At 42.4% G+C, this 27,788-nt stretch overlaps 1 protein-coding gene across 6 annotated transcripts; it reads left to right on the top strand.

Annotated features, from left to right (window-relative positions):
• Positions 1-5,890: 5,890 nt before the first annotated feature.
• Positions 5,891-27,062, top strand: Pkd2l1 (polycystic kidney disease 2-like 1). 6 transcript variants are annotated; one of them, XM_005407692.2, is made up of 15 exons: positions 5,891-6,301; positions 6,783-6,896; positions 17,452-17,579; positions 18,098-18,351; positions 19,394-19,618; positions 19,781-20,009; positions 20,686-20,856; positions 21,027-21,208; positions 21,494-21,614; positions 22,418-22,516; positions 22,721-22,842; positions 24,169-24,295; positions 25,090-25,199; positions 25,445-25,568; positions 26,179-27,062. In XM_005407692.2, exons 1-15 carry the CDS (start codon positions 5,998-6,000, stop codon positions 26,236-26,238), a joined length of 2,370 nt encoding a protein of 789 aa, XP_005407749.1. In that variant the 5' UTR covers positions 5,891-5,997; the 3' UTR covers positions 26,239-27,062. The 6 variants fall into 6 exon arrangements, with proteins under 6 accessions (XP_005407749.1, XP_005407750.1, XP_005407748.1 ...); XM_005407693.2 differs by lacking the exons at positions 24,169-24,295; positions 25,090-25,199; XM_005407691.1 differs by lacking the exon at positions 26,179-27,062 and having other exon boundaries at positions 25,090-25,531.
• The last annotated feature ends 726 nt before the right edge of the window (positions 27,063-27,788 follow it).

Genomic DNA, 27,788 nt, shown 5'->3' with positions numbered 1-27,788 from the left:
ACACAATGACCCATCAGTCCCCTGCTGTTGCGAATACAGAGTTCACTCATTTAGCTCATGTTTATGAACAACCTCAGGGCCCCAGATAAGAGTAAGAGCTGAAGTTCCAGGAACTCTTCTTGGGCAGTACCCTTCAGAAAGAGATCTCCATGGCTCCAGCTAATGGAACTCAGCACAGAGCACTAAAGACACCAGAGGAAATAAATGGCCAAGAAAACCTGAGAGAAACAAAGAAAAATTCCTGGGGGAGGTAGTAATGTGAAATCCCATGAGGCCATTGCAGTTAGGTGTGGAGAAAAGCAAGTGACAGTTCAGAGGCAAAGGAGGAAAAGGGACTCTAAGGTGACACGTCACTGACTAGAACTGTTGTGGATGGCTCCTCTAGGACTCCGTGCTACAGAGATGGTACTCTGGGTCTTCTTCTGGGTAGTCCTGATCCACAAGAGAATAGTGCACTTGTTCAACCCAGCTCCCTCAGGGTGATCACACATGAGTCTGTTCACATTATGCACAGAACCATCCCTGACCTCTCCCTCTCACCCTTCTCCACCTGCTTTTCCACTTTTGTACACAGAACTGGAGTATAATGTAGGTATGCATGTGTTGAAACACACAAATGTATGTGCACAGGCCAGTTTGCAAGGACAAGTCTGCGGACTAGGGGAGTAGCCTCTATCAGGCTATCACTATCAGTAGAGGAGTAGCCTCTATCAGGTTATCACTGCAGATCAGAGAGTGAGTGTGAGTGGGACAGCTAATGTCTCAGCAGCAAAGTGTGCAAACTGGGAGCTCACAGCTTGTGCAGGAAAGACCTGGGGACAAAAGTCTTGGGACAAAGGTATTAGGACAAGCTAGGACTGAAGATCTCTGCAGCAGCTTGACCTTGTAAGGATGGCTCTTTCTGACTCAACCACTCCTCTTTTCCTCTGGAGTCCTGCAGGGAATCTTTCCCCAGCCTTGAGAGCCAGCCACACCTGAGCCTTCCATCTAGGATGCACAAGGACAAGACAGGCAGATATAGGCCCAGGGCCTCCAAAGACAAACTGATCAGCTGAAAGGAAAGTCTTGCCCTGACTCAGCTTCTGGCCAAAATGAGAAGCAAAGAAGAGCTTATTCTAGCTCTGCCTTTGTGATCAAAGAGAGACACCCTCACTGACTTTCTGCAGTGGCCAGCATGCCCAGAAGGAGGTTCTAGCTGTCTTCCAGAGTACAGTAAGATAAATGTTTAATTTTTGTTACTTTATGCATTTATGTAAGAATAATATCCACAAAAATTGGATTCTGTTATATTGTAGGTGTATATGCTAATATTTTCCATATAATACATGATGAGCATTTCCTCACAATATTAAGTATAATTTAAAACTATTATGGATTTCTGCACACCAACCCATCATATTAATGTGTCAAAATTTAGTTAAACTTTTCATCTAATGTTGAATATTTAGCTTTTCATTTTAAACTTTGAAAAAAATTTCATCAGTGATGCTAATGGAAATACCAAGATAGATTCCTAAGGTCAAGGAATGAAAGATTAAAAATCTTGCCTCTGAATTTCTATTCAGGAATCATTTAATTGCTGGGTAGTCTTCCCAGCTAATTTGGCTCTTTCGTGAATGTCTGTTTCTTTTCCTGGTTCTCAGCAGATGACCCAGTTCAGGAATGGAAAAGTGATTTGATCCATGTCTTCAGCAAAGGATCACCTGCAGGGTGTAGGCTTAGCTCAGCTCAGCTCACATGCCAGTGGCCACAAAGGCTCCCAGTTGATGCAGCTCAGCCTTGCTTACTTGATCTCTTTGGTCATATAACTTGGTCTGTTCTGTGCTTATTAGCAGTAAAATGGTTTTGAATCTCAGAAAACCTTGTTTGCTACAGGCATAAGAAGGCAGGAAAGAAAAAAAATCATCATGTTTCACCATAGCCACAGAGAGTAGATTTTCTGCTGTGCATCCTCACAGCTCCCTGTACCTTTCCCTTGCAGTACTCTGTGTGATTATACATCATGAATTATTCACACATCTGTGGTACCTGCCTTCTTCATCACAGTGTAAGTTCAATGAGGCAGGGCCATAATGGTCTTGTTTGCTGCTTCGTCCCTAGAACTAAGCATTGGACCAACTATATAAATGATACCCAGTACATACTTGTGCAATGAATTTAGACTGGAGTGAGAACTCTGCACAGGAGAATGTGTCCCCTTTCATGGACTCCTCAGGGGCTAGAATAAGGTGGTACCTTAGGTGACTTCCCTTAAGCCCTGAAATTGTGCTAAGAAAGTGTATTCCAGTAAAGGGTCTGTCCTAGTGCTTCACCTCTCCTTTCTGCAGGCCTTGAACACTCATCCAGCAAGGCCTTAGGTGGTTTTTGGTGAGTGGCTCTGAGAGTAGGAAGAAGCACCTTCTTCTAGGGAACTCTTCCCCAAGGTGCTGGCCTGCATTTCCTTTCTTTCTCATGTCTTTCGTGATCTCCCCACACCCTGCAGAAAGTCTCCCTTTTTCTAGCCTGCATCCTCACACTTAGGTTAAGAGCTCTCCGCCCCCACTCCACTTTGTACACCATAAACTACAGGTCCTTCCTGGTGCAGCTGGAACACTTCCCAGAAGTGGTAACGCTGATAGATTGCTTAAAGCATATGAGTACATGATGTCTGGACCATACTCAACAGGAGGACATGATTGTGGCCACAAAATAAGTCACTATGGGTGAATATTTGCTGCTTTAATTTTATTGTTGATGGCATCATCTATCTCAACCTGAATTTTCTTTGTTCCCTCCATTATCAAATCTTCCACAGAAGGTATGAACAAATGGACATGCATATCTAGAAAAACCCTCTAGAAATGCAAACAAAGCTGAAAATCTCATTTGGAAAGGATTCTGTCGGAGATATAGAAGGTGCAAAATGTATTCTAGCAGGACTTGTCAAATAAAGGAGATGATAAGAAGGAAGAAAAAGGATAAAGAATAAATTTTGATGAGAAGGTGGATCATCTCCAGCCCCTGTGAGGTCCCTGATGAAACTGGAAAAAAAGTGTTATTTTCTTGGCTTTCTGGAAGAAGTGGGTGCTTTTGGTTTTGGTGAGCTTCAAAGTCTGTGGTGTGATTATAAACTCCTACAGGATCTCTCTCATTCATAGAGTTCTTTCAACTTTTCTCTAGCTCAAAAAGCATCATTCCATTCTGCTGGTACCAGCTGCTGGGATTGGTATAGTGTAGGCAAGAACAGTTCTATACCTATGTCCATCCGAGACAACGTCAGCAGTGTCCCGCCTGAAGGTATCCACCTTACCATGAACAGCTGGTTGAGAGGAATACATATAAAAAAATAGATACTATGGGAGATTTAGTTAATTTACTTTGTTCTTCAGATAACAGTTTATAAAGTCTTCTACATTCTAGTATTTCAATCCTAAAACAGTCCTTCAACCAGGAATGGTGGCACATGCTTGTAATCCCAGCACTTTGGAGGTTGAGGCAGGGGGATCACTCTGAGTTTGAGGCCAGCCTGGGCTACGTAGTGAATTCAAAGCCAGCCTGGACTTCACAGTGAGTGTCCTTTTTTGAGATACTATCTCAAAAAAAACCAAATAAACAAACAAGCAAAAAAAATAATCCTTCAGATTATCAGGACAGAGTTTGTTATCAACAGTTTGCAAATAGGTAAACTCATCTCAAAAGTAACTTGTCTAGAAACACATATCACTAGTAAGTTGCTGAACCAACTGCTAAGCACAGAAATTTAATTCAAATTCAAAATTAAGACTCTGAGGTTTTGCTAAAGTAGTCCAAAGGCAGCCTGTGCCTCAGATCCAACCCTGCCCAGCACTGGTTGTCCTTTTTTAACAAATAAAATCAATACTCTGTAGGGTCTTAAGGACATGGAGAAGTACTGGACATGAAATCATCAGGAGATTCCACTTGATTACCACATTTGCAACTTCTAGAGGAAATTTAAGCACTACAGCAATGCCAAGAACCTCCTGAGAAAATCTCTCAAGCTATGTTGCATAACCTGTCTCCTGGGGCCATATGGGCTAAACACTAGGGGAATGTTCAACACAGAGCAGGAAGTTCAGGACAGGTGAACAGCTTGGACTGGCCTTGAATGCTCAGCATGGGGAAATTTGTCATTTGATGAACTTCCTGAAGCCCATTCAAAGCTCAATTGATCATAGGCCTCCTCCAGAACTGAAAACTACACCAAGGGAAACAGAAACCATCTCATTTCTCTCCCTGCTTCTTGGGGCTTCATGTTCCTCATCCTTCTCCAGAGGCCTAAGACAATGGTTCAAAAGACTCATGGGTGAGAGGTACTAGCATGCCTTTCCTGCCCACTCAGCTGATAGAACACAAATGGTTGATACTGGCCCAGCTCCTCATCTTTTTTCCCTAAGAAAATAGGAACCTTGGAGTGCATCTCCCTGGCTGGTACAATGGAGAGATGGATACTTGCTCACCTCTGAAGGATCCCTGAAGGTTCTAGGCAGACAGAAAGTTCAGTTTTCTAATGTAGGCCTGGGGCAGGAGATTCACGTGGCAGACTTAAAGATATGCCACTCATATTTTCAACCCTGTTTTAGAAGATGGAGTACACTGATTGCTCAAGAGGCTCAGTCTTGCCTTGGATTGTCTAGGAACAAGATCTCTTGATAGGCACACTCAAGACTGGAGACCTCCACCAGGTTGATAGTTGCTGAACTTGAAGGTGATCTTCAGTCTGGTACAACTACAAAGTAGCTGTGGGTGGGCAGCCAGGAAGTGGAAGAGGATAGTTCCTTGTAGCTATCTAGGATGAGGAGCTGCAGGGTGATCAGCAGCACATGTGGGGCCAGTATCATTCTGGGGGCACAGCACTTGCCTGTAAGATCAGTCAGGATAGGTGATGAGAGGCCAGAGCTGGGCACAGGCAAGGATGTGCTTAGGGGCCCAAGTGCTCAGAGTCTGAGGTGGAAAGAAAGCAGACAATCCTGTTATCCTTGAGCTTGTGCTCAAGCTTATAGTTCTAGATCCAGTGCTAAACAGAGACCTAGGAAATTATGGGTAGGTCAACGGGGTCACTCCCAAGTCCCAAGTCATATTGTCCATGCCCTTTGCTCTCTGGCCCATCCTCCCCATCACAACATAGCCTTTGCCTAACCTAAGCCCCATAGCTTTATGGCGCACTCTACTATGTGTATGCCTCATCTGTAAACCATGAGGGAAACTCTCAGAAAATGTTCCAACCACCTCAAACTCTACAGTCTCTTTTCCATCCCCATCAGGGATCAGAAACTTTGTCCCTTAAGATTTGAGACAGGAGCTCTTTCCATCATTATCCTTTTTTCTAGCTATGGGGGCAGGATGAGGGAGGAGAGTTGCCTTCTCTACTCAGTAGGGAATAGTTAGAGGAGAGACTGAAAAAGCCCAGGGCACCAGCTGAGCCTGGTGGGGATACAGCTCTTCTCAGTCTCCCATCCCTGGCCTCAGACCAAATTCCATGTTGGCTCTTTCAGGAGCTTTTGGTGGAAAGCCCCACAAAGGACTTCCACAGCCTCTGTCTTCTCTCCTCCCCACAGTGTCCTTTTATAATCTCTTCCATAGCCTCTGGACATTTTTCCTCAGGCACCATCTGAACACACAGCAGTCGCCTCTGTCACCCATCCTTCCCTCCACTCCAGCTGCACATCATTCTCACCCTGCCCTCTCCCCCTCCTCTTCAAACTCCTGACTACTAGTTCCCTCACAACTCTTTTTTATCTTCTTGTTCTCTGGAAGGGAGGGAGGGAGGGAGAGAGAGAATAAGACCAATAGGATTGGTGGCCATCCTACCCTGTTGTCTGCTGAGAGAGAGAAAGAGAGAGAGAGACTAAGACTGATAAGATTAATGGCCATTTTACCCTGTCCCCGTCTCCTCCCTCCTATGGGAGAGCACAGCTCTCCCACTAAGGCAAGAGGCAGAGGCCAGTGAAAGCATCTGCTCTCAGACTCCTTTGGCCCTCTCTGCTGGCTCAACTACCTATGCCTTTGTCCCCTGTTTCTCTAGGTGAGAGTGAGCACCTGTGGGGCCAGCTCCATCCCTCCTTCTCCATGGATGTGATAGAAAATCCTGAGGGGCAGGAGCTGCAAAAACTGGGAAGTGGAGCCTGGGACAACCCTTCCTACAGTGGCCCCCCTTCTCCACAAGAGACACTGAGGATTTACACAATCTCTAGTGCGGCACCCCCTCAGCCCCAGCCCAGGAAGCCTGAAGATGGACCCCAGGAGAAGACACACAGGACCCTGGTATCCAGCTGCTGCCTCCATTTCTGTCGCAGTATCAGAGGTACTGGTTGGGGGAGATCTCTCCTGAGGTACTGGACTGAGAATAAAGGGCCACAAGGTTTTTGTGGGGAAAGGTGAATCCCATTGTGTCTGTGACTTACCTGTTAGAGCTGCTTGCTCAAAACACAGAGGCCAGTCTCATGGTCTGCTAGACAGAGCACCTGGCACACTCATTACTTTGGTGCATTGTGGGGTATGTGAGAGCTAGGTTGAGGCAGAACATGAGGTGATGAGACCCTAGACGCTCCCACATGGTACAGGTATCTCTCTTTTATGACTCGGTTCTCTGTGATCCAGTGCCATCACCCTGTCTACCTCAGAAAGTTTGGAGGAGGATAGCAATGGGTGTGGGTAGTATCACCAGATTCTGCCAGGGAATGGGTAAGGGGCTGTACTGGAAATAGGGTGAAGCCTAGGGTGGGACAACAATCTGGGAAAAATGCTGCTGTTGGGAACCCTGCACATCTCTCCAATGTCCTTAGGACTTTGGGGAACAACCTTGACTGAGAACACAGCTGAGAACAGAGAACTTTATGTCAAGACTACCCTCCGAGAGCTTCTGGTATACATCGTGTTTCTAGTGGACATCTGTCTGTGTGAGTAGCCTCTGACTTTGTAGACAACATGTATGTGTAAAGTATCTATACACACACATCTGCAGGCAACACCTGTGGGGCAGCATCCATTTGTGTGGGCAGACTGCATCCTGGGAACTTCATATATCTATATTTAACTTCTCTGCTTAAGATATTTCCTCGAAAAAGAATTTGTCATAGTGGAAGAAGGTAAACTGTTAGAAAAGTTTTTAATGTAAGTTATTTTGTCCAAACTTACAAGTTTTTAGGTTCAAACTCCTGACACTGACTCAGCAACCACTGCTTTCTGTTGGAAGATAGACTTTTTGCCCCTCTATAAAGAGAAATCACCCCTCTATGCCTGGGGGTTTTGCATGGTTATTTATTGCTTACATATTATCCATGTTTCTTTAAAGACAGGAAGAAAACAACTGAGCTCAGATCCCTATGAAGAAGGCTAGGATACAGTGGTGACAGCAGTCCCATGAGAGAGCCCTGCAACACACACACAGATGCATAGGCAGCTGGGGAATCTTCTGCTAGGCTCTAGCTATTCAATAGAGTTGGGAAGGTTTGGTCACGAAGGTCACAGAAGCAGGTGGAAAGATTAAAGGGTAGACTATGGGAAGATAGAGTGAAAGAACCATAGGTAATAATAAGTTGAATCACATAGGCCATTCTTTCCTACAGGCAGCATAGTGTTAAGACCATATTTGTGAGATCAATGGCCCAATCAGGGTACACTTCATGGGGTCCATCCCATCCTTTTCAGCACATTTGTTCATATTTTTGATTGCTCTTTCTAACCACCTGATAGGAAGGAGGGTTTCTCTGCATCTTCCATTCTCATGGCAGCCACCAAAACCCATAGGCAGAGCCTTTCTCTACCTGTAATTGAGATGTCTCTAATTCCCATCAGCTTAAGAATAGGGTTAGGAGGTATTTCCCCGTCCAGAATTACACCGTTTTGGAGTTTAAATAAAATAGTCCACCATTACTGTGTTAAGCATTTCGTGCAATGTCTTTCTGGAATATAGTAAGGCCTATTATCTTCTAATCACAACTGACATTGTAATATTATTCGGCAGTGTCAAGAACCCAAACCCTGATGGAGACTGAAAATAGTGAAATTACATAATCAGATACCCTTAAACCTCTGAAAACCAAAATTCCTCTGGAGCTGTAGTCTTAATAAACCTTGAAATCATTACAGCACCTGCTTAACTGTTTTGACCTTAAGAATTGAAGTCTGCACTCACAAAGTACGAGTCTCACAAGAATATTATGAAACACAGCTAGATGTGGTAGTGCACACTTATAGTCCCAGCCCCCTGGGAGGCTGACGCATAAGGATCAGAAGTTCAAGCTCAGCCTGGGCAATTTAACAACTTAGAAAGACCCTGTCTCAAAATTGAAAATAAAGAAGAGCTGAGGGGTAGAACTCAGGGCAAACACCCTTGATTCAATCCCCTGTACTGCAAAAGCAATGACAAAATTTCATGAAACAGAATTTGGAGACTATATTCTAATTGTGTCTATAATAATTAATAAAATAATCCCCAGCTAGTTTTCTGGCTCCCATCCTTTTTCTGCCTCTTCCTTTTTTCAACAACTCTTCCAGCAATATGCAGCTTTGAACAGGGTCTCAGTAGGGCCACTTTAGTTCTTTCCCGGGTCCTGGCCTTCACCTCCTGACTTCCAGCTCTCTGTCAGCCTACTTGAGCTCTAGCCATCTGAAGTTAGATGATGTATTCTCAGTGGAGATGAAGGAGCCTCTCAAGAGTGTGAAAGGAATTTTTTGGAGGGGAGAAAGCATTGGTAGATATTACAATAGCTTTAGGCCTTCTGTAAGGTGACAGTATATAAACAAGCATAGAATCTGTCTGTGATATTAAAATTTAACTGGGGTGAGGGATTATTCAGAAGAATATGTTTAAAGAGGATCCTGGATGGATAAATTATGCAAAAAGGGTTAAGAAACATGAGACTAGATTCACCTAATTTTTCTGGTCAGTATGTTGCTTGGTTCATATGTTGACCTATGCTTAAGGATATGGAATATAAGTCCTTTCATGCTTAAGGATAAGAAATACAAACTGGATCAATGCAGGCAGCGGTGGTGTTGTTCTATTAGGATGCTATCCTCTAAGAACTAGAATGCCATGTGTGGGCTATGTCCCTCTGTCTGTGTGCTTGACCCTGAGAGTTCCTGTGACTGGCTCAGGTGCTCCAGGATTGATGTTTGTTGTTAGGGTAAACACAGTGGCCTAATGGAAACTCAAGAGCACTGAAGTCAGACAGACTGGGTTTGAATACTACTTCTGTCACTGATTGGCTCTGTGACGTTGGGTACCTCCTTGTCAGTAAAACAAGAATACTAATAATGCGGAGATAACATGTATACTCAAACTCAATTAATGGTAGTAATTATCTTTGTAATATCTAATGGAATTTTGAAACATTCACTTGGCCCTCTATACTGGTTATAAAAAACAAAAAGAAAAAACTTTTCAAGAAAAAAGCCAACTGGAAAAGGCTATATACTACATAATTCTAACTATATAATCTTCTGAACGAAGCAAAAATATGGATACAGTAAACGTTGGCAGTGGTTGTCAGGGATTACAGAGAGGGAGAAAGGGGAGGGAAGGATAAAAACATGATGCACAGAGGATTTAAGAGCAGTGAAAGTACTCTGTATGATACTTTAATGAGAGATGCACATCATTACACATGTAAAAGTTATAATACCATAAATGAACCCTACTGTATACTATGAACTTTGGGTGATAACAATGTGTCAGTATAGGTCACGTGTAACAATGTGTCCTTCTAGTGTGGGATTTTGATAGTAGAGGAAGCTATGCCTCTATTGAGGTAAAGGGTATATGGGAAATCTCTATGCCTTTTACTCAATCTTGCTGTGAACTTCAAGTTGCTCTATAAAAGTAGAGTCTACTGTTAAATGCGTATTAAAAATAACTCTTATGGGCATAATTAATAATAAAGTACTGTGTATTTCAAAATAGCTAAAAGAGGATTTTCAATGTTCTTACCATGAAGAAATAGTAACTATTTGAGGTGATGAATGTGCTCATTTGCCTGATTTAATCAATATATACAATGTATACATATAATAAAACATCATATGGTATCCCCAATATACATAAAATTATTATTTATTAATAAATATTAAAAATGAAATCCTTTTCAAAATTTGTAGTTAGCCCCACATGAGGGACAGTGGTGTGTGTGTGTGTGTGTGTGTGTGTGTGTGTGTGAGACTGGAGATTGAAGCCAGGGCCCTTGTTCATGCCAGACAACCACTGAACTACATCCCAATCCCTTTTAAATTTTATTTTGAGACAGAGTCTTGCTAAGTTGCCCAGTCTGCCTTAGAACCTGCAAACCTCATGTCTGAGTAGCTGGAATTACAGACATGTACCACTATATGCAATTCAACAGTACTCATTTGAATAACATCCTTTTAGAGGCATTAGACCTTTAAGGTATTTTTTCTAAAAGGCCTCAGTTTCCTCCTCATCATCATCATTAGTAACAACACAAACCACAACTCTTTATTGAATAACTTTTTAACGTACCTAGCACTATGCCATTTCCTTTATCTCATTAACTACTCCCAAGGAATCCACTACATTGGTTGTTATCAGTCCCATTTTATAAATCAGAAAAAGTTTAGATCTGTCAAATTTAGCTTTTGCAAGTCCACCAGTTTGGTGAAGCAGGAAGCAAATAAAGCAAGTACTGGCTTAACTCAGATCTGAGGCTTTCAACCACCGTAGCTTACTATAGTCTGCCTACATTGAATGTGCTACATGCTACTTCACTGTCATCCATCAACATCCTATTAAGGACAACTTCCTGTGTACCACCCTAACAGAAGCAGAATCTTAAGCAAATTTTACTCACTGCATTTCTTTCTTTTTATCATTGCATTTAAAAGATGTTCAATCATTGAAGAACATTTGATATATAAATCATCACTATCATACCAAAGATATCTTTACATATTACCAGTCACATCATACACTTTCACTTATAAATAAATGATAAACATTCCCCCATGTTTCTATGTAGTTTATATATTTTCATTCTAGAAATTACAATCCCACTATGATTAACTAAAACATTTCTCTTATTTTTTAATATTTTCTTGTTATGGATAATTGTATCTATACTTACTTTTTCATTTTTTTTTTTTTTACTTTTTCAGTTTTGCTTAATTATTTCCTTGGGGATTTGCAATGGGGGTAATTACAAGGCCAAAAGATAGAAATATCTCCTAAGTACTTGCTATGTGTTGTTATTTTGCTTCTGCAAAAGATTATACACATTTATTTGTCACTAATGCTGTAACACCACAATTTTGTTTTAATCTCACCAAAATTGGACACTCACTGGTAATATTTAGTACTAAGAATAAAATGGTACAATTTATCTTAAGTTTCTTATTTGTGATTACTAGTGAGGATGGACAGTTTTCTCATGTTTTACTTTATAATATATATATATATATATATATATATACATATTTGTATAAATTGTGTAAACTATGCTTCATGAGAGAAAGATTAGGAGAGTAGGGAGGAAAGAGGATTTTCAGGGAAGATAGACCATTAGATTCTTTGTCAGAAATCAATCACAAGGGCTCATTTCTACCATCTTTTTTCTGGGAGTGAAAAGAATAGTTAACCAAGTTGGACCTTACCTGCACAGCAATTTGGCCATTGGAAACTGTGCCTGACAGCCAAACTGATCACACTTCTTCTCCTGTATGCTTTATTCCAGGAATTCGGTGGGCTTAAAATTCAGGGCTAATTGGAGTCTTATCTGGCTAAAATAGAGCTATCATTTTATGCAAGTAATGTGGGAAAATTATCAGTCTTCTCATAATAATATTAATTGTGCAGCCCTCGAAATCTTACATAGACTTTTCATATCCCATTTGACCCTGGCAGCAGTTCTGTAAGGGATAGATACTATTATTTCCATTCTGAAGATGAGAGAAATGTCATTATTTGAGGAATTACCTGTCATACTGAATAGTTCCTGATGGGTGCTGTACCAGTTGTTACTCAGCAGAGAAAGGGCTGGAGAATGAATGATCTTTCTGCCTTTTCCTCCTGCTTTCTTCCATATCACTAACATGATACTGATGAAAGGGCTTCCAGTCGTTTGTCTTTTTGGAGTAATGGCTGTGGCCTTTTGTTGGTGGAGGAAACACTGACGGCCTTTGTGTTGAAACAATGGCCGTTTATTTTAGGAGTCATTTTTATCTCAGAGACACACCTGGGGCTGTTCCTGTGTAGGAGAAGCACTGAGCCAGGACAGGGCTAGATCTGGTTGGTATGGAATCAGAGAGGAAGGCAGAAACCCTGGGCCTCTGATGACTCATTTCTACCCATCAATCAGTGTCAACTGAGTGTTCTTATCCATGCCCCAGGCTGGAAAGAAATGCCTGCCTCTATTCATTGCTTTTGTTCAATGGGTTTCAAGGTTCTTTCCAGTTTAGTAGAATGCACCATCAGGAAGGATGCAGTGAACTTGGCAGCCACTAACAAATTGCCTCTCTCTCTCTCTTTCTCTCTCTCTCTCTCTCTCTCTCTCTTTCTTCTCTCTCTCTCTCTCTTTTTTTTTATGAGACAGGTTCTCACTATGTTGTTGAGGCTGAACTCACTATATAGCCTAGGCTGCCCTCAAACTCTTGGTGATCCTCCTGCCCCAGTCTCCCAAGTGCTGGGACTGCAGGTGTGCACCATACCCTACCCCTGCAAGAAGTTGTCTTTCTTAACTAAGCATTTCTACCATTGACAAGGAAAGGAACAGAAATGTGTTGGAGGTCAGAGTGTTTGTGAATGAGCACAGAAGTGACTCTAATGATAGCAGAAGCTAACTGGCCATACAGAACTACGCCTGTGGTGAAGGTGCAAAGGGAGAAAACAGAAGAGCATAAGGCCTAGAATCAGGCCATCTAGTTTAAGAATGATGCTATTGAGCCAGTCAGGGACTACCAGAGGGACAAGGGACAAATTCTTTAAAAGGTAGGGCAAGAGGTGAAGCTAAGTTTTAGAATACTTGCTTAGCATGATCAAGGCCCTAGGTTCAATACCCAGCACTGCAAGAAGGAGAAGAAAATAGAGAAAGGTCAAGGAACACAATAAGAGAATGCACAAGTCCTGCTCTATAAACCTTCCACGAGAACCTGTGGACAAACAGCAGCAAGAGAATTCTCTATATTCAGGCAGGACTCTCATAATATATTCAAGTTGGTGACTTCAGCTTTCCTGAAACAATTCACCCTCCTTCCCAGACACCATAGCTTCAAAAGTTTTAGACATCTCTCATGACATTGAAAGTCTTGGGCTTTCTGGACAACACATAATGTTATTTGGGGGACAGAACTTTCCAAATTGGCTCTGAAAAAGACCGTCCATCTTTCTCAAGACCTTGACCTCTTGGTTTTATTGCTGACTTAATAACTCTTCAAGCATTCTTAAATGATATAAGAATTGATAAGCTACCAGCTAAGCTACACTATATCTGTAAGTCAGTTGGTATGCTCCCTTGCATCTGTATTCAAAATCAGAGAATTCCCTGCAACTAATCACAAATGTACCGTGTGTTCTTTTTCCTAGTTTTAGCTCTAATCTTCTAGACATCTGGTTTCCATATTCCTTCCTATCAGATAATTTGTACAATGACTTAGCATACATTACTTTGTTTAGGTCTATTCTTCCTGCTCTGCCAAAATCTTGGAGCTACCAGAAACTTTAGGGAAATCACTAACCAGTTCTTAGATTTTTTTCCCATTTCTCCATAGTGATCCCCTTCAGCCTGACTGCATTTCCTTTAGCAGAAACTCTTAAAACTCTTTGGCCCTGAATTTGATTTCTTAAAAAGAAACAAGGCAAACATGGCTATAGGTTCTCATGAATTTGAATCTTCTGAAGTAAAATCCTGGAAGACTTGCTAAGGCTCATGTTGTTATTGGGGCATGTGAGAGTGACCTACTTCTTTCAGCTATCATCTCTGTAGGGACACTGTTGAGAAACACACAGGTTTTCTACAATCCTCCAGGGAATGCTCTAAGAATCTAACCCTTCCCTCATTTTCAAGTTACAGCCTTCTCTTGCCTACTACATATTCAGAGACACATGGGGTATTTAAAACCCAACTTGAAATGATCCAAGAGCATTAATCAAAGTGTGTGGGAAGGATAGCAGCAAAGAGGGGAATGAAAGGGGAATTCCCAAGAAGAAGACAAACAACTATAAAGGAATTTTTTTTTTAAATGATGGACTATTTTTTTAAAAGGGACAGGGCTTGTATACCTAGTAAATAATTTTACCCAAAAGACCTGTCATTAGATTTACTTTTCTAAGGGTAGAAATTTCACCTGATCAAGTTTTTTTTCTCTATGCCTATTCTGATTTTCTTAGAAAAGTTCCTTTTGCAAAGTACCAATCTGGCATGGATAGATTTATGTAAAACTTCCAGTTAGGATGTTGATTTATCTGTAAAAACAGAACCAAAATGGCAGATACTTAAATAAGATAAAAGTTTATTTCTGTTTTGCATAATAGTCTGGGGCGTAAGAGCCCTGAACTAATATGGGACTCCACAGTCAGGGGTCCCAGGTGCTTTCTTCCCCACTGCTTTGTCAACTTCAACACACCGCTTCTATCTCATGCTCTAACTGCTGCACTTGTATCCATACTCCAACGAGTAAGAAATAAGTAAGCAGAAAAGAAGGCATTTCATTTCTTTTTAAGGACATGGCCAGAAGTGGTAAGTGGAAGCCTGTCACTCCACTTCCATTCAAGTGAATAGAACCTAATTAAATAGTCACCATACTTAAAAGCAAGGGAAGCTAGATAACATAGGGCTTAGTTAGGCAGAAATGTGTCCCCAAAGAAAAGTATATTACTGTGATGAAGGGGATGGAAAAATATTGGAGAATTACTAGGAGTCTGTGCCAGACAAGGTAGGAAGTAATTGTGTCCATAGTTTTGTAATGAGGAGAGCATCAGTTAATAGAGCTTATAGAAATTAAGGCATTACACTTGAAATAATCTTCCTAAGACAGATTGACTGGAGAGATTGATAAAAGCTGATTCTTTTCTACCAAAATAGGACATCACAGTGCTTAGCCAAACTATTGTTTAACTATTATCAGAAGGTGTTGGGGAAGTATATGAGGAAATAGTTTCACGACATTGTATTTTATTTAACAAGAAAGTAAAGCCACACAATTGAGTTGCCCATACCTCTCTCAAACTCAAGTTGTTTCTATTACCAAAGCCAAGCTGTGTCCAATGTGATAAGAAATAGGCAGAGTTGTTTCTGAGAACCCAACTCATGAAGTGAAGAGAGGGGTTCGAGCAGAAGTTATCAGAGAAGCTGCAGGATCAGTTTATAGGATTGGTGGTCCAGGAATCTACCAACTCTTCGGCCATTGGAAAATGACCGAACAGAGCAAGCTCTTGCCACACAATGGCTATCAGGGCTGAGATCAGGGACAAGAGACTCCCAGATTGCTAGAAAAGTATTTTCAGTGCTTCTCTTTGGAGCTATACAGCAGAGGAAGGAGCAGTTGGCATTTGATCGTCAAAAAAATTAAAGGTGGGGGGCTGGGGATTTAGCTCAGCGGCACAGCACCTCCCTGGCAAGCGCAAGGCATGAGTTTGATTTCCGGTACCAGAACCCACACACACACACAAAAATTAAAGGTGTAAAATTTCCAACATAGGAGTAGTGAAGGCACATAAAGGAACTGTGTACTTGCTGGCAGAAGCACCTTGGCTCTTTGAGATTCTTTGTCAATCAGTTGGAAAAAATATCCTATTCCTGGCCAAAGAGAGTGCTGATAGAAAAGAACAGCTGTATTCCATTAAATAGTAGTTGGGAGCAGGGAAGGAAGGCTCCCCCCATAGCATGTGATGGCTTACATGGCAGTCCCTTGAGAGAGGGAAAGCACAAAGAGACATAAAAAACATAAATATAGTAAAATATAGACTATTAGAACTGTCCAAGAAAAAAATTAGACTCTTTGTGTAATGATGATGAAATACTACCTGGTCTCTAAATCCCCTTCAGAGCAGTCTCATGTGGTCATTATTTAGTCTCTGACAATCTCCTGAAATAAATACCTCAAAAAGCTAGTGATGTATTGACATACAGTGTTGGCATTTGACACACTGGGTCACATTCCGACTTTTCTATTCCTGGTCTAATGTTGCCTTTGAAATACATACAGAAATTGCATTCCTGCATTGGGTCGCAAATGAAAGAACCTGGAAGGCCAGCCCTCCCATCTGTGTGACCCTCAGCGTATGTTCCTTTGCTGACATTCCCGGGGAAGGATGGGTGTTTGTGAAATGTTCCACTGCATGATGGAAAGCTCTAATGGCAAAGAAGTGCTGCCTTTTGTGGTGCCTTAGTTTTAGCCTCTTAACTTCTCTCCCTTGCATGTGGTTCTGTCCTTGGAGTAGTACAGAACTAATGTACTGTGGTAGGCAGATTTGCAAGTGAATCCATTAGTCATCTATCTTGGGCAAATGATGTAAGCCTGCAAAATGGGAACAATAATAGCATCACCACATAAGGTTGTTGTTGCATTAAATGAAAAAGCATATCAAGTACTTAGCACAGGGCACATGAGAGGTGGTTACTCTGGTTATTTCTTTCCTTATATAGAGGAAAGGTGAAGGTGAGGTAGATATGCTGAGTCTTTGTCAGATTTAGAAATCTCTGAGCAAAGTGTGCCAGATAGACAAGATGGTTCTTCATGGTAGTAAAGCAGGGATACTTACTAATGGGGAGTTGAGGGAGGGAGAAGGAAAGACCAACAAGTTGTTTTCAATCTTCTTCTACCACAGTGTACTGAGGAACGTACTCCTTTTGAGTAGCTGTCAGTGGTTCATGTGGGTTATAGATTCAGTGATTTTTTTTTTTTTTTTTTTGGCCTGGGAAGGGAGGGTTTCTTATAAGTGGTCTTATAATTTGTAAAATTTTCCCAATCTCAGGGAGGTTCTGAGATCCCTCAGAAGAGGTGTGTTTCCCTCTTTCTCACTCCCAATCTAGAGAATCACTGAAACAGACACCAGGAAACCCACTGCTTGACATCGCTATGGAAGAGGAATAGGACGGATTGATTGCAACAGTGGCTCTAAAAATGTGGACCCTGGACCCATATCACTTATATGAGGGGAGAATTTATTAGAAATGAACATATTAATCCTATGAAAATGTATAGAAGAGTAAGAAGTAGAAAACTGAGTCAAGAAAGAAAAGTGAAATTCAAGAATGACAGTGTCAAGACACAATTACTGAATAGTGTACAATCTTTTTGAGGTGATCTTGTAGACACACCCTTCCCTAATACATGCCTCAATTTACCCAGAACCACAATCAGCCTCCCCAGCCAACTCTAAGGAGTAGATCTGATGGCTTCCCATCTAGGTAGTGTTTCTGATTTCCAAGCAGTGTGCTTCTAATTCTTCTGGGGAATGAAAATGGAAACTCTGAGGATACAACCTCTTGGGTTGTTTTCCAGTGACCTACGGAATGACAAGCTCCAGTGCCTACTACTACACCAAAGTGATGTCTGACCTCTTCTTACATACCCCAGCAGTCACTGGAGTCTCCTTTCAGGCCATCAGCAGCATGGCAGACTTCTGGGACGTGAGTATGAGATCTCTACTATTCCCCTTTAATGGCCTGATACCACAAGAGAGAGCTAAGGCCAAGTCAAATGGTCAAGCTGAATTAATGGGTTGGGCTAGAGTGCAGGTGGAGGTGGGTGAGTGATCAGGATGTTGATCTGGGGATCAAACCAGAAATTAGGTCAGAACTGGAAATCAGAAGGTAGGCTAAATTTCAAAGTAGTTTTTCATTTCCTTTTGTTTCATTTTGGTTTGGTTTTGTGTTTGTTTTTTGAAACAGGGTCTTACTCAGACTAGCCTTGAACTCATGGCAATCCTCTTGCCTCGACCTCTCAAATGCTGGGATTATAAGCATGTGCCACTGTGACCAGCCACAAAGTAGATTTTAAATGTGACAGGTCAAGGTCCATAAGTCAGTTGAAAAGTTTAACAAAAAAAGACTGGAGATAAGTTGTGAGTAAGGGTAAGGGTAAATGTCATTCTAAGGGTAGGGGTCAAGAGGAGCCTTGGTCACAGCCAACCCAAATTGTGGTCCAGTTTTCCCAGGGCCCACTTCTGAACAGTTTATACTGGACCAAGTTTTACAACAATCAGAGCCTGGGCCATGGCTCCCACTCTTTCATCTACTATGAGAATCTGCTGCTGGGTGTCCCAAGACTGCGGCAGTTGCGGGTCCGCAATGACTCCTGTGTGGTGCACGAGGACTTCCGTGAAGATATTTTGAGTTGCTACAATGTCTACTCTCCAGACAAAGAAGAACAACGCCCCTTTGGGCCCCTCAATGGCACAGCGTGAGTGCATTTCCCATCAAGGTCACGGGGCTGCCCCTCTGAGCCTGACAGCATCCCAAGGAGGAAGGAACCATTTCCACTGAGGCATAAAAAGCATTGAGGTTGGGCATTTCAGAGGGCATCACCCTGAGTGCCAACTGTGATTTTCTGGAGACCTGGTGTGTGTCACTCAGAGATAGGGCTCTGGACCTGTTCCCACACACAGATCACTATCCCACTGTCCTTCAGGAAGTCCTCCCAGAAAAAGCTTCTCATGGACCAGTTTGCCCAGGGCCCATTGTGGGTGTACAGAATGAATGAAGCTGACCCCGCCACATGAGTCATGGTTGGAAAGTTTGAACATGAGACTGATGGAGAAACAACCGAAGGTTGAGGGTGGATGAGGGAAGAAACAGAAAAGCCTTGGCAGAACAGGAGAGAAGCGGGAGGAAGCAGGAGTCCAGGATAAAAACTTGGCAGGGACTTGTGGGGTCAAGCAGCCAGTTTCACAACTACAACAGTCAAATGATCTTTTCTGAAATTATGGTCCAAATGTTTCCCTTATAGGGACTACCTGAGTTTGGGCCAAAAGTGGGTCTTGGCTTTGTTATCCAAAGCTTTGGGAAATGTAGTGAAAAATAAGACATATTTAAGTTTCAGTATTTCCACAACATAGCTATTTATCTTGGAAATCACTGAGTCTGTTTTCTCTTCTGAAAAATGTAGTTAATATTTTCAAACAGTTATTAGCATCAAAATAATACATATGAAATATATGTGTGATGCTATACATTTGTATTATATACATATCTCATGTAGTAGATATCTCTCATGTAGTGATATATCTTTCATATATACTATATATGTGTGCTTATCACTTATAATATATACATATGTATCCATAGTGTGATCACATATGTAAACACCATGTGTGTGTATAGGAACATGATATATGTGATATTATAATGAAACAGATGATCATAAATTGTTGCCATCATCTTGGGAGATGGGATTTTGGACTGGCTCAGATCTTCCTCTGCTCAGATGGATTTTTCTGTGGCAGGTGGACATACCACTCACAGGATGAACTGGGGGGATCCTCCCACTGGGGCAGGCTCACAAGCTACAGTGGAGGTGGCTACTACCTGGACTTGCCAGGATCCCAACAGGCCAGTGCAGAGGCACTCCAAGACCTTCAGAAGGGGCTCTGGCTGGACAGAGGCACTCGTGTGGTCTTCATTGACTTCTCAGTCTACAATGCCAACATCAATCTTTTCTGTGTCCTGAGGTGGGTCCCCTTTCCCTACTGTATCCCTCCAGCTGTGGTTCCTGGTCCCTGTCTGTTGTGTTTCAGAGGTCCTTCCCCAAACTTGTACCACGTGGTGACCTGGGGAAGAGAGAAAGTGGGAGGTACTGTCCCAGGCCCCGCTAGCCATTTCCCTGCCTACAGACTAGTGGTGGAGTTCCCGGCTACAGGAGGTGCCATCCCATCCTGGCAAATCCGAACAGTGAAGCTGATCCGCTATGTCAGCAACTGGGACTTCTTCATCATTGGCTGTGAGATTATTTTCTGCATCTTCATCTTCTACTATGGGGTGGAGGAGATCCTGGAGCTCCACCTGCACCGGCTTTACTACCTTACCAGCATCTGGAACATATTGGATCTGGTGGTCATCTTGGTGAGAGACAGATACCTTGGATTTGGGACAAAGATAGAGAAGGAGGAACCTTCACCTTAATAGCAGCTCCAAGTTCTTCCTTTCAGAGCTACAAGCCCTCCTTAATTTTAGTCAGATCACTGTGCTATAGCTGCCTGAGCAGGAGGCCGATTGCCCCTGTGCTCAGCCCTTAGGGAACACTGTCTTGCTCACCTCCGCTCACCTGTAATCTGTGCCCTACTTTATATGCACTTGATATTCTTCTCTCTTCTGTCTCTTATCTATACGACCTTAAAAATAAGTGTCTTGCCTTTTTTCTTGTCTCTTTTTTCAAGTATTGTATCGTTTCATCTTCACCTCATCCCTATTAAGAGGATACATTGATTTCTTGACCTAGGTATAGAAGTGATAAGGGTGGGGAGAGTCGTGTTTCTTGACTCCAGTTCCCTATGCCTCTTTCCAATCTATAAATCTGTCACTGGCTCCAGAGCCTTCTTATGGGTTCTAGAACACTTCAGCTGCTCCCCAGTCATCCTGTGCCATTTCATTGGCACCTGAGCTGCTGAACCCCCCTTAGGGAAGGAAGTTTCTTGTCCATCAGTCTTACCTTCTCCAACTATCCCCTAAGATCTCATATTCTAACTTCCACTGAGATCCCATTGACTTCTCTAACAGTCCCATGATCTGTTTCTCACAGCTCTCCATTGTGGCGGTGGGCTTCCATATATTCCGAACCCTCGAGGTAAATCAGTTAATGGGGAAGCTCTTGGAGAAACCAAACACATATGCTGACTTTGAGTTCCTGGCCTTTTGGCAGACTCAGTACAACAACATGAATGCTGTCAACCTCTTCTTTGCCTGGATCAAGGTAATTGGAATTCCCCTGATAGTTCGGCCTCAGGGTATTCATTGTCCCTTCTTTAATAACAGTCTCATTTTCCTTGTCTAGTTTGACACCTCCTGTGAACTCCATATGTCCATGGGGTGGATTTCTCAGTACTTTTCACTTTTTCTTTCACTACCTGGTTTACCTTGCAGATATTCAAATACATCAGCTTCAACAAAACCATGACCCAACTCTCTTCCACACTGGCCCGCTGTGCCAAGGATATACTGGGCTTTGCCATCATGTTCTTCATTGTTTTCTTCGCTTATGCCCAGCTTGGCTATCTGCTTTTCGGGACGCAAGTGGAAAACTTTAGCACTTTCATCAAGTGCATGTGTGTGCCCTGCGCCTTCTCACCTTTGCCTGCCTAGGATTTGCATAATCTTGGGGAAGACGGAGTGGGGAGGTGCATGGGCATGTCTGTACTTAAAGTATCTGGGTGAGAGTCTCTGAAAGCTCAGGTATGTGCTGAAATAATTTACTCACCTGCTGGGTTGCCATCAGATTGGGACAGAAGTGAACTGAGGGATCCATTTGAAGTTAATAAAGTGGGATAGGGATGGGGAATGGGGCCGGGATTTGGTTTGGCTCTGGATAAAGCCTAGATCTGGTCTCTCAGTTTTACTCAGTTCCGGATAATCCTTGGAGACTTTGACTACAATGCTATCGACAATGCCAACCGCATTCTGGGTCCTGTCTACTTTGTGACCTACGTCTTCTTCGTCTTCTTCATACTGCTGGTGAGGGTTCTTCTGAGGACTAGCAACACAGAAGGTCCAGGTAGAATTTTGACCTCTGTCCCACATTTAGGATTATGGTGAGATAAGCAAATCAAGGATCAAGAGAGGTAGTGTGCATGTTAGGGGCAGGTATTCTTTTGGGTCTTCTGAGAGATGGCTAATATAGTCAGCATGGCCCCATAGTAAAGCAGTTTGCAGAGTATATGGGAACCTGGTGACTGTCTTGAAAAAATCAAATACCTACCCTCCAAGGATGAAAGAGGAGAGAAAACTATCTCAGAAAGAGAAGTAGCTGCCTGTAGAACCTTTTATGCCTATTCTCCAAGACAAGATACCATTCCTTTGGGGCATCTTGCTCTTTCTACTGTCACTGCTTGATAATTGCTCATCTGTCTCTGTCTCTCTCTCCTTCTCTCTCTCTCCCTCTCCCTGCCCCTGTCTTTCTCTCTCTCTTTATTTCAATACCTGAGCTAGATTTTTTTTATTAACACGGCCAGAACATTTCTTTATTTTATTGGTGAATGAGGATACCAACACAGATGGAAGATAGGTGATAAAGACAGCACAACTGTACACTTGTCCAGAAAAACTTCTACTTTCAATGATAGGTAGAACCTTGTATAGAGGTCTGTGGCTTATGTTAGATTATGTCTGTTGTTATTACAACAACTGAAAATAAAGACATCAGGTCAATGCTGAGAATACTGGCCCCGTTAGAATATGTGTCTAGGACATGGGGTGAGTGGGGTGAATGCTTTTATTGAACCTGAGGGTAAAATCACGGTCTCCACTTCATTCTTTAGAACATGTTCCTGGCCATTATCAATGACACGTATTCAGAGGTCAAGGAGGAGTTGGCTGGACAAAAGGATGAGCTGCAGCTGTCTGACCTACTGAAACAGGTGACTACTCAGTCTTCTTAACCACACTTCTGCATCTATATCTGATTTCAAGGCTCTGTGCCATAGTCTGTTCTGAGTGGTATAGAAGCATATACTTCTGTGTCTTCAACATGTCCCCGAAAGTCTGGCATCCTTTGGGTGGAGAAGAAGGCCAGGGACAATGAGGGGTCTATGAAACTGCTGTCTGTCTCATTTTTCTTTCAGGGCTACAACAAGACCCTATTAAGACTGCATCTAAGGAAGGAGCATGTTTCAGATGTGCAGAAGGTCTTGCAGGGTGGGAAGCAAAAGATCCAGTTTGAGGATTTCACGAGCACATTAAAAGAGTGAGTAACCAGAGATCCAGCCTTCTTTGATACTGGCCTGTAAGTTCTTGATCCTCATCTATACATCCATATAAGCCTTTAGTCTTGGAATGTGTATCTATGATCTTGACTTGTAAGCTTCTGACTTTGGTCATAGATATTTGATACCAACCTTCAAAATTGTGTCCTTGCTTTAAATAGAATATAACAATATACTATTTAATATATTAGTATACAACAATACTATATGACAATAGCATATAACATTCTTGACTTTAACAACAATTAGAACTAATTTAACAATATAATATAATTCCCTCATTATTGTATAAACACCCCACTTCTGCAAAACATTGAACAAATGTATTTGTGAGACCCAGCTGTGGGCCAGGTCCTGAGTAGGGGACAAGACAAAATAATTAAATGAGACAAAGTCTTTGTCCTCTAGTTCATAGACATGTAAACAAACCCAATCACAGAATAAGCTAAACAACTGAAGTGACTGATGTAAAGAAAGGGAGCATAAAGTAACAAGTTATCAATTCCCTTTGAGCTTAAGGGAAGGCTTGTTGGAAGAGGTAATGTCTGAATAAAGTCTTTAAAGATGAATATCTTACAAACAGACAAACAGAAGAAGTCCATTTTAAGAAGAAATGAAAGCATACACAGAGACGTAGAGGTCTGAAGTCAAGCAGCATTGCTAAGATATAAAATAAAAGATGGGCCATAACAGGAGATGAAGCCAGAGAAATGGGCAAGGGCCACACTGGGGAAGTCCTCAATCCAAAGAACATGTGCCCAAGAGGGATTTTTAAGCAGATAAGGGGTGCACTTGCACTGGACTTGCTCTTTCTCCTGTTTTGTTTTGCTTTGCTTTGCTTTTGAGACAGCGACTGGCTATGCTGCCCAGGCTTGTCTCAAATTTTTGGACTCAAGTGATCCACCTCAGCTTCCTGATTAACTGGAACTTTGGGGTACCATGCATAGGTATTAGACCTCCATTTAAAAATATTAGCAATATTATGGAGGTTAGAGTGAAGGGAAGCTGGGGGAAGGGGTGGCAGGTTATTTAGAGGCAAGAAGACATTGCCATAACCCCTGCAGGAAATCATGAGGCCCCAAATCCAATCAGCACAAATCAAGACAGGAAAAAGGCACAGATTTAAGTGATTTCTTAGGGGTAAAATTTCTAGACTTTGGAGATACTAGCTTTCCCATATGATCCTCTTCTTTCCCAGAGGTCAAGACCCTTACCTCTTAAAAGAGTCTAGCGAAAGGGGAGTCCATACTTGGAGCAATCACAGCCCCCAAAGTGTAGAAGTCATTTCATTATCGTGTTCTCCTCAGACTGGGGCACACAGAGCATGAGATCACTGAGCTCACGGCTGCCTTCAGTAGGTTTGACCGGGATGAGAATTGCATTCTGGATGAGAAGGAGCAGGAACAAATGCGACAGGACCTGGAGAAGGAGAGGGTGAGAAGCACTGGTTGATGGGAAGAAAACATAAAGATGTTGTTCTCTGTCCCCACCCCCAACATAGCTGGAACACAAACCCAAACTGAAAATTCCCCTGTGGATGAACAGGAAGGAACTCTCTAGAATAGTGCTTCTCAAACTCAGGCATATTAAATATCCTAGCAAGCTTTTTAAAATTATTGTACTCAGGCCACACATCCTAGCAGCTGTGAGAATTTAATTTAATCAGAAGCTGTGAGAGTGAGGTTCAGACATCAATAGTTTCTAAAACTTTACAGGTGATTTCAATGCATATCCAAGATTGAAAGCTGTTGTTCGAAAATATAGTCTTAGGGAAGGAGATCAATTTCCCAAGAATCCCTGACAAATCTCTGTGAGGACTTGCCTTCTCTTAAGAATTTTCAAACTCTAACACTCAGTTGGTCCTGCAGTGTTTGCTCTGTCCCTGTCTAGTTTAGAGCATAAGAGTCAAGAATAGCGTAACCACAGTCTAGAAAAAAATACCAAGAATTCTGGTACTGTCCCTCCTTTCCCAAACTGAGTTGGCATCTAGCAAACACCTCATTAATCAAATCTTCAAGATGCTCATGTTTAGTTTCTTTGGGAAGAAGCTCTCCAGAGATGGACCAGCACCATCATACTGACCATATTGTCTTGAGTCTGAAAAGGAAGGAGAATAGCAAGAACTTGATTCCACAGCTTGACCTTGGGAGCCCTTTAGAACAGGTGTTGGAATAGGTACTGATGGCTTCTCAGAATCATCTCCTTTCTCATGTTTGATTTCTGATTAGGTGGCCCTCAATGCTGAGATTGAGAACCTGAGCCAGCCCACTGTGTGTGGCAAATGGGCCTCAGAGGCTGCCAGAACAGGAGGCTGGGTTTCTGGAGAAGAATTCTACACGTATGTGCAGCCAGGAGGACAAAGTTGGCTGTGTTTAATACCCTATTTTAAACTTCCCACAACCTTCCAATTCCTTGCCCTTGCCCAGGGAAAACATCTACCTCCCTGTGATTCTCTTTACATAATTGGGCCTTACCTTCCCTTTCCCATCCAGACCGGCACTATTCTGTCATTCTTGTCCCTGTAAATATCTAGTGCCCCCTGCCATATTTCTGCTTCCTTGGTCTCTCTCACATCCTACACAGGCTTACAAAGAGAGTTCTGCAACTGGAGACTGTTCTGGAAGGAGTCATGTCCCAGATTGATGCTTTGGGCTCAGAGCTGAAGATGCTAGAGAGGGAGGAGCAATTGACTCCCTCCTTGGGAGTGGTGAGTGGCCCTTCATTTGGATCCTGTTAGTTCCCCACAGCTGAACTCTAGTCAGTTAGGGTTGTGGGGAGAAAAGCACTTTTGAAAGACATTTGTGTTTAGGGTCCTGGAGAACCAGGTTCATAGTAGTCACTGTATCAGTGGAGGTGAGTTGGGAGGGGAGGCCTAGAAGTTGGTTGCTGTGGCCTAATGACTGCCTTAGCTTCCAGAACAGGTCTGCGTCTTAGCCTGTTTGGGTTGCTATCATAGATTTACTGGCTCATAAACAATAAAAATTTATTTCTTAGAGTTTGGGAGGCTGGAAAGTCTAAGAGCAAAGTGATAGCAATATCTAGGGAGGATTTTCCTGATTTACAGACAGCTGTCTTCTTGCTATGTTCTCAAATAGTAAAAAGAAAAGAGAATTCTTTTATAAGGGCACTAATCCCTTTAATGAGGGCTCCATACTCATGACCTAAAAACTTACCAAAGGCCTAACCTCCTAATACCATCATCCTGGGGGCATAAATATTTTATCTATAGCAGTTTGGGTTTTCTTGAATCAGATCCAGAGAAAGGGAAAGTGGGACACAAACTCCTTCAAGTGACCTGTTTATTTTTCTTTCAACAGGAGGAACAAGCCACTTGGGAACACCTGCAGCCAGCCCCAGCTGTGGCTCCATTCCTTTAGGGAGTTCAGGGTAGGCAGAAGAGGAGTCCTAAAGCCTTTGAAATCAGACTCTGTTTTTCTCTCTGCCTCTCTCACAACCCCTCTCCATATGCTCTCTACTTCTGCTACCCTGAGGCCCATCATGGTTACTGCTGAGTCCAACCCTGTCTGGCCTTTTGAGCCAAGTTTCTGTGTGTCAGTTGGGCATCATGTTTAAGCTTGTGACTCAGTATTTGTTATGTAACCACATAGTTCTGTAGAATAATACTTTCCACTGGACTTCTTATTCTTTGTGAACTTAGTGAAAAAAAGTGTTGTAGTGTTAAAAATGTGAATAACAAGCAAAATACATGAAGGGAGAATAATGACTCTCACTAAGATCCTGACAGCCATGACTCATAAAGATAGAAGGCAAGAGAGTAGACAATATCTAGACGTCTTCCTATTTACCAGTAAATCTTACACTTATCCTTTGTGCATCTGGAGACCTACTGTTACAACCCATAGGTTTCTTGTCTTCCCCCAAAGAGTTTCTCTGTAAAAAAGAATGGGAACTGTTAGGGTCAGATTCCAACACTACAGAGGAGTTAAAGTGAGGCCCCTCCTCTAGAAAAGTCCATGAAGGTTCTTGTGGTGGAGGCTGCGCCTGGCATTCCACTAAATGCTAAGAACTCAGACAGCTGTAAATCAAGAGACAAAAATGGAGGCTGAAAGGAATCATGGGAGGAAATAACCTCAGGATTCAGACATTTTTGGACTAATATGTGATGGGCTTTGACTCTAGTTTTTCATAGGACAATGCAGTTTCCCAGGTGACTATCAATAAAACTCCTTCAAAAAAACAAGTGTTTGCATTTGCTTCTGGTATTAAAGACAGAAGAAAAGAGTTTGGAACTGTGAGCTATCCATGTACTTGGATTGAGGTGGGTTCATACTTTCTGCAAGGTATACACTGGGCACAGGGACAACATGAAGGAGCAGGGCTGCCATGGCAGTCCTGAAATAAAAACTTCTGGTTCATAACAATGTTTTTAGATGGTAGGTACTACCATCTAAACATGACTGTTTCATGAGGAAGAATGGAGACAGGTAACCTAGGGAAACAGACGTAATCCTCAGGGTAGAGAGTCAGCTTGAGGGACTAGAGGCAGGGGTAGGTAGTGTGTGTGTGTGTGTGTGTGTGTGTGTGTGTGTGTGTGTGCAGCTGGGGACACCAAGATTTTAGGTGTACAGGAGTCTGTGTCCTGAGACCTGCTCCCCCACCACATGACCTTTTTTACTCCTGATTTTCTACCTTCTATTGCTCTATTTTTCTCATTCAATCCCTTCACCCACTTCTGTTCTCTCATTCCATTAAGTACTCTAAACACCAAAGGGATCTGTGGAACAGCTAGAGGTAAGTAAGGTAACCAGTGTATCCTCATCCCTAAAAAGTCACAATTCAACAGACTGTATCAACCGAAGAGAAGTAGGTGCCTGCCTGCAGAATAAGACATGGGATCCAATAGGTGGTGTTAACTCGGGACATTATTTAGGATCAAGAATCAAAGGCCTGAATCAGTTTTCCCAAA

Source organism: Chinchilla lanigera, unplaced genomic scaffold (genome assembly GCF_000276665.1).
Source record: "Chinchilla lanigera isolate Chin_1 unplaced genomic scaffold, ChiLan1.0 scaffold00106, whole genome shotgun sequence".
In the NCBI taxonomy this organism is placed as follows: domain Eukaryota; kingdom Metazoa; phylum Chordata; class Mammalia; order Rodentia; family Chinchillidae; genus Chinchilla; species Chinchilla lanigera.
The sequence above is the reverse complement of the archived record's forward strand: the minus strand, read 5'-3'. Positions and strand labels throughout refer to the sequence as shown.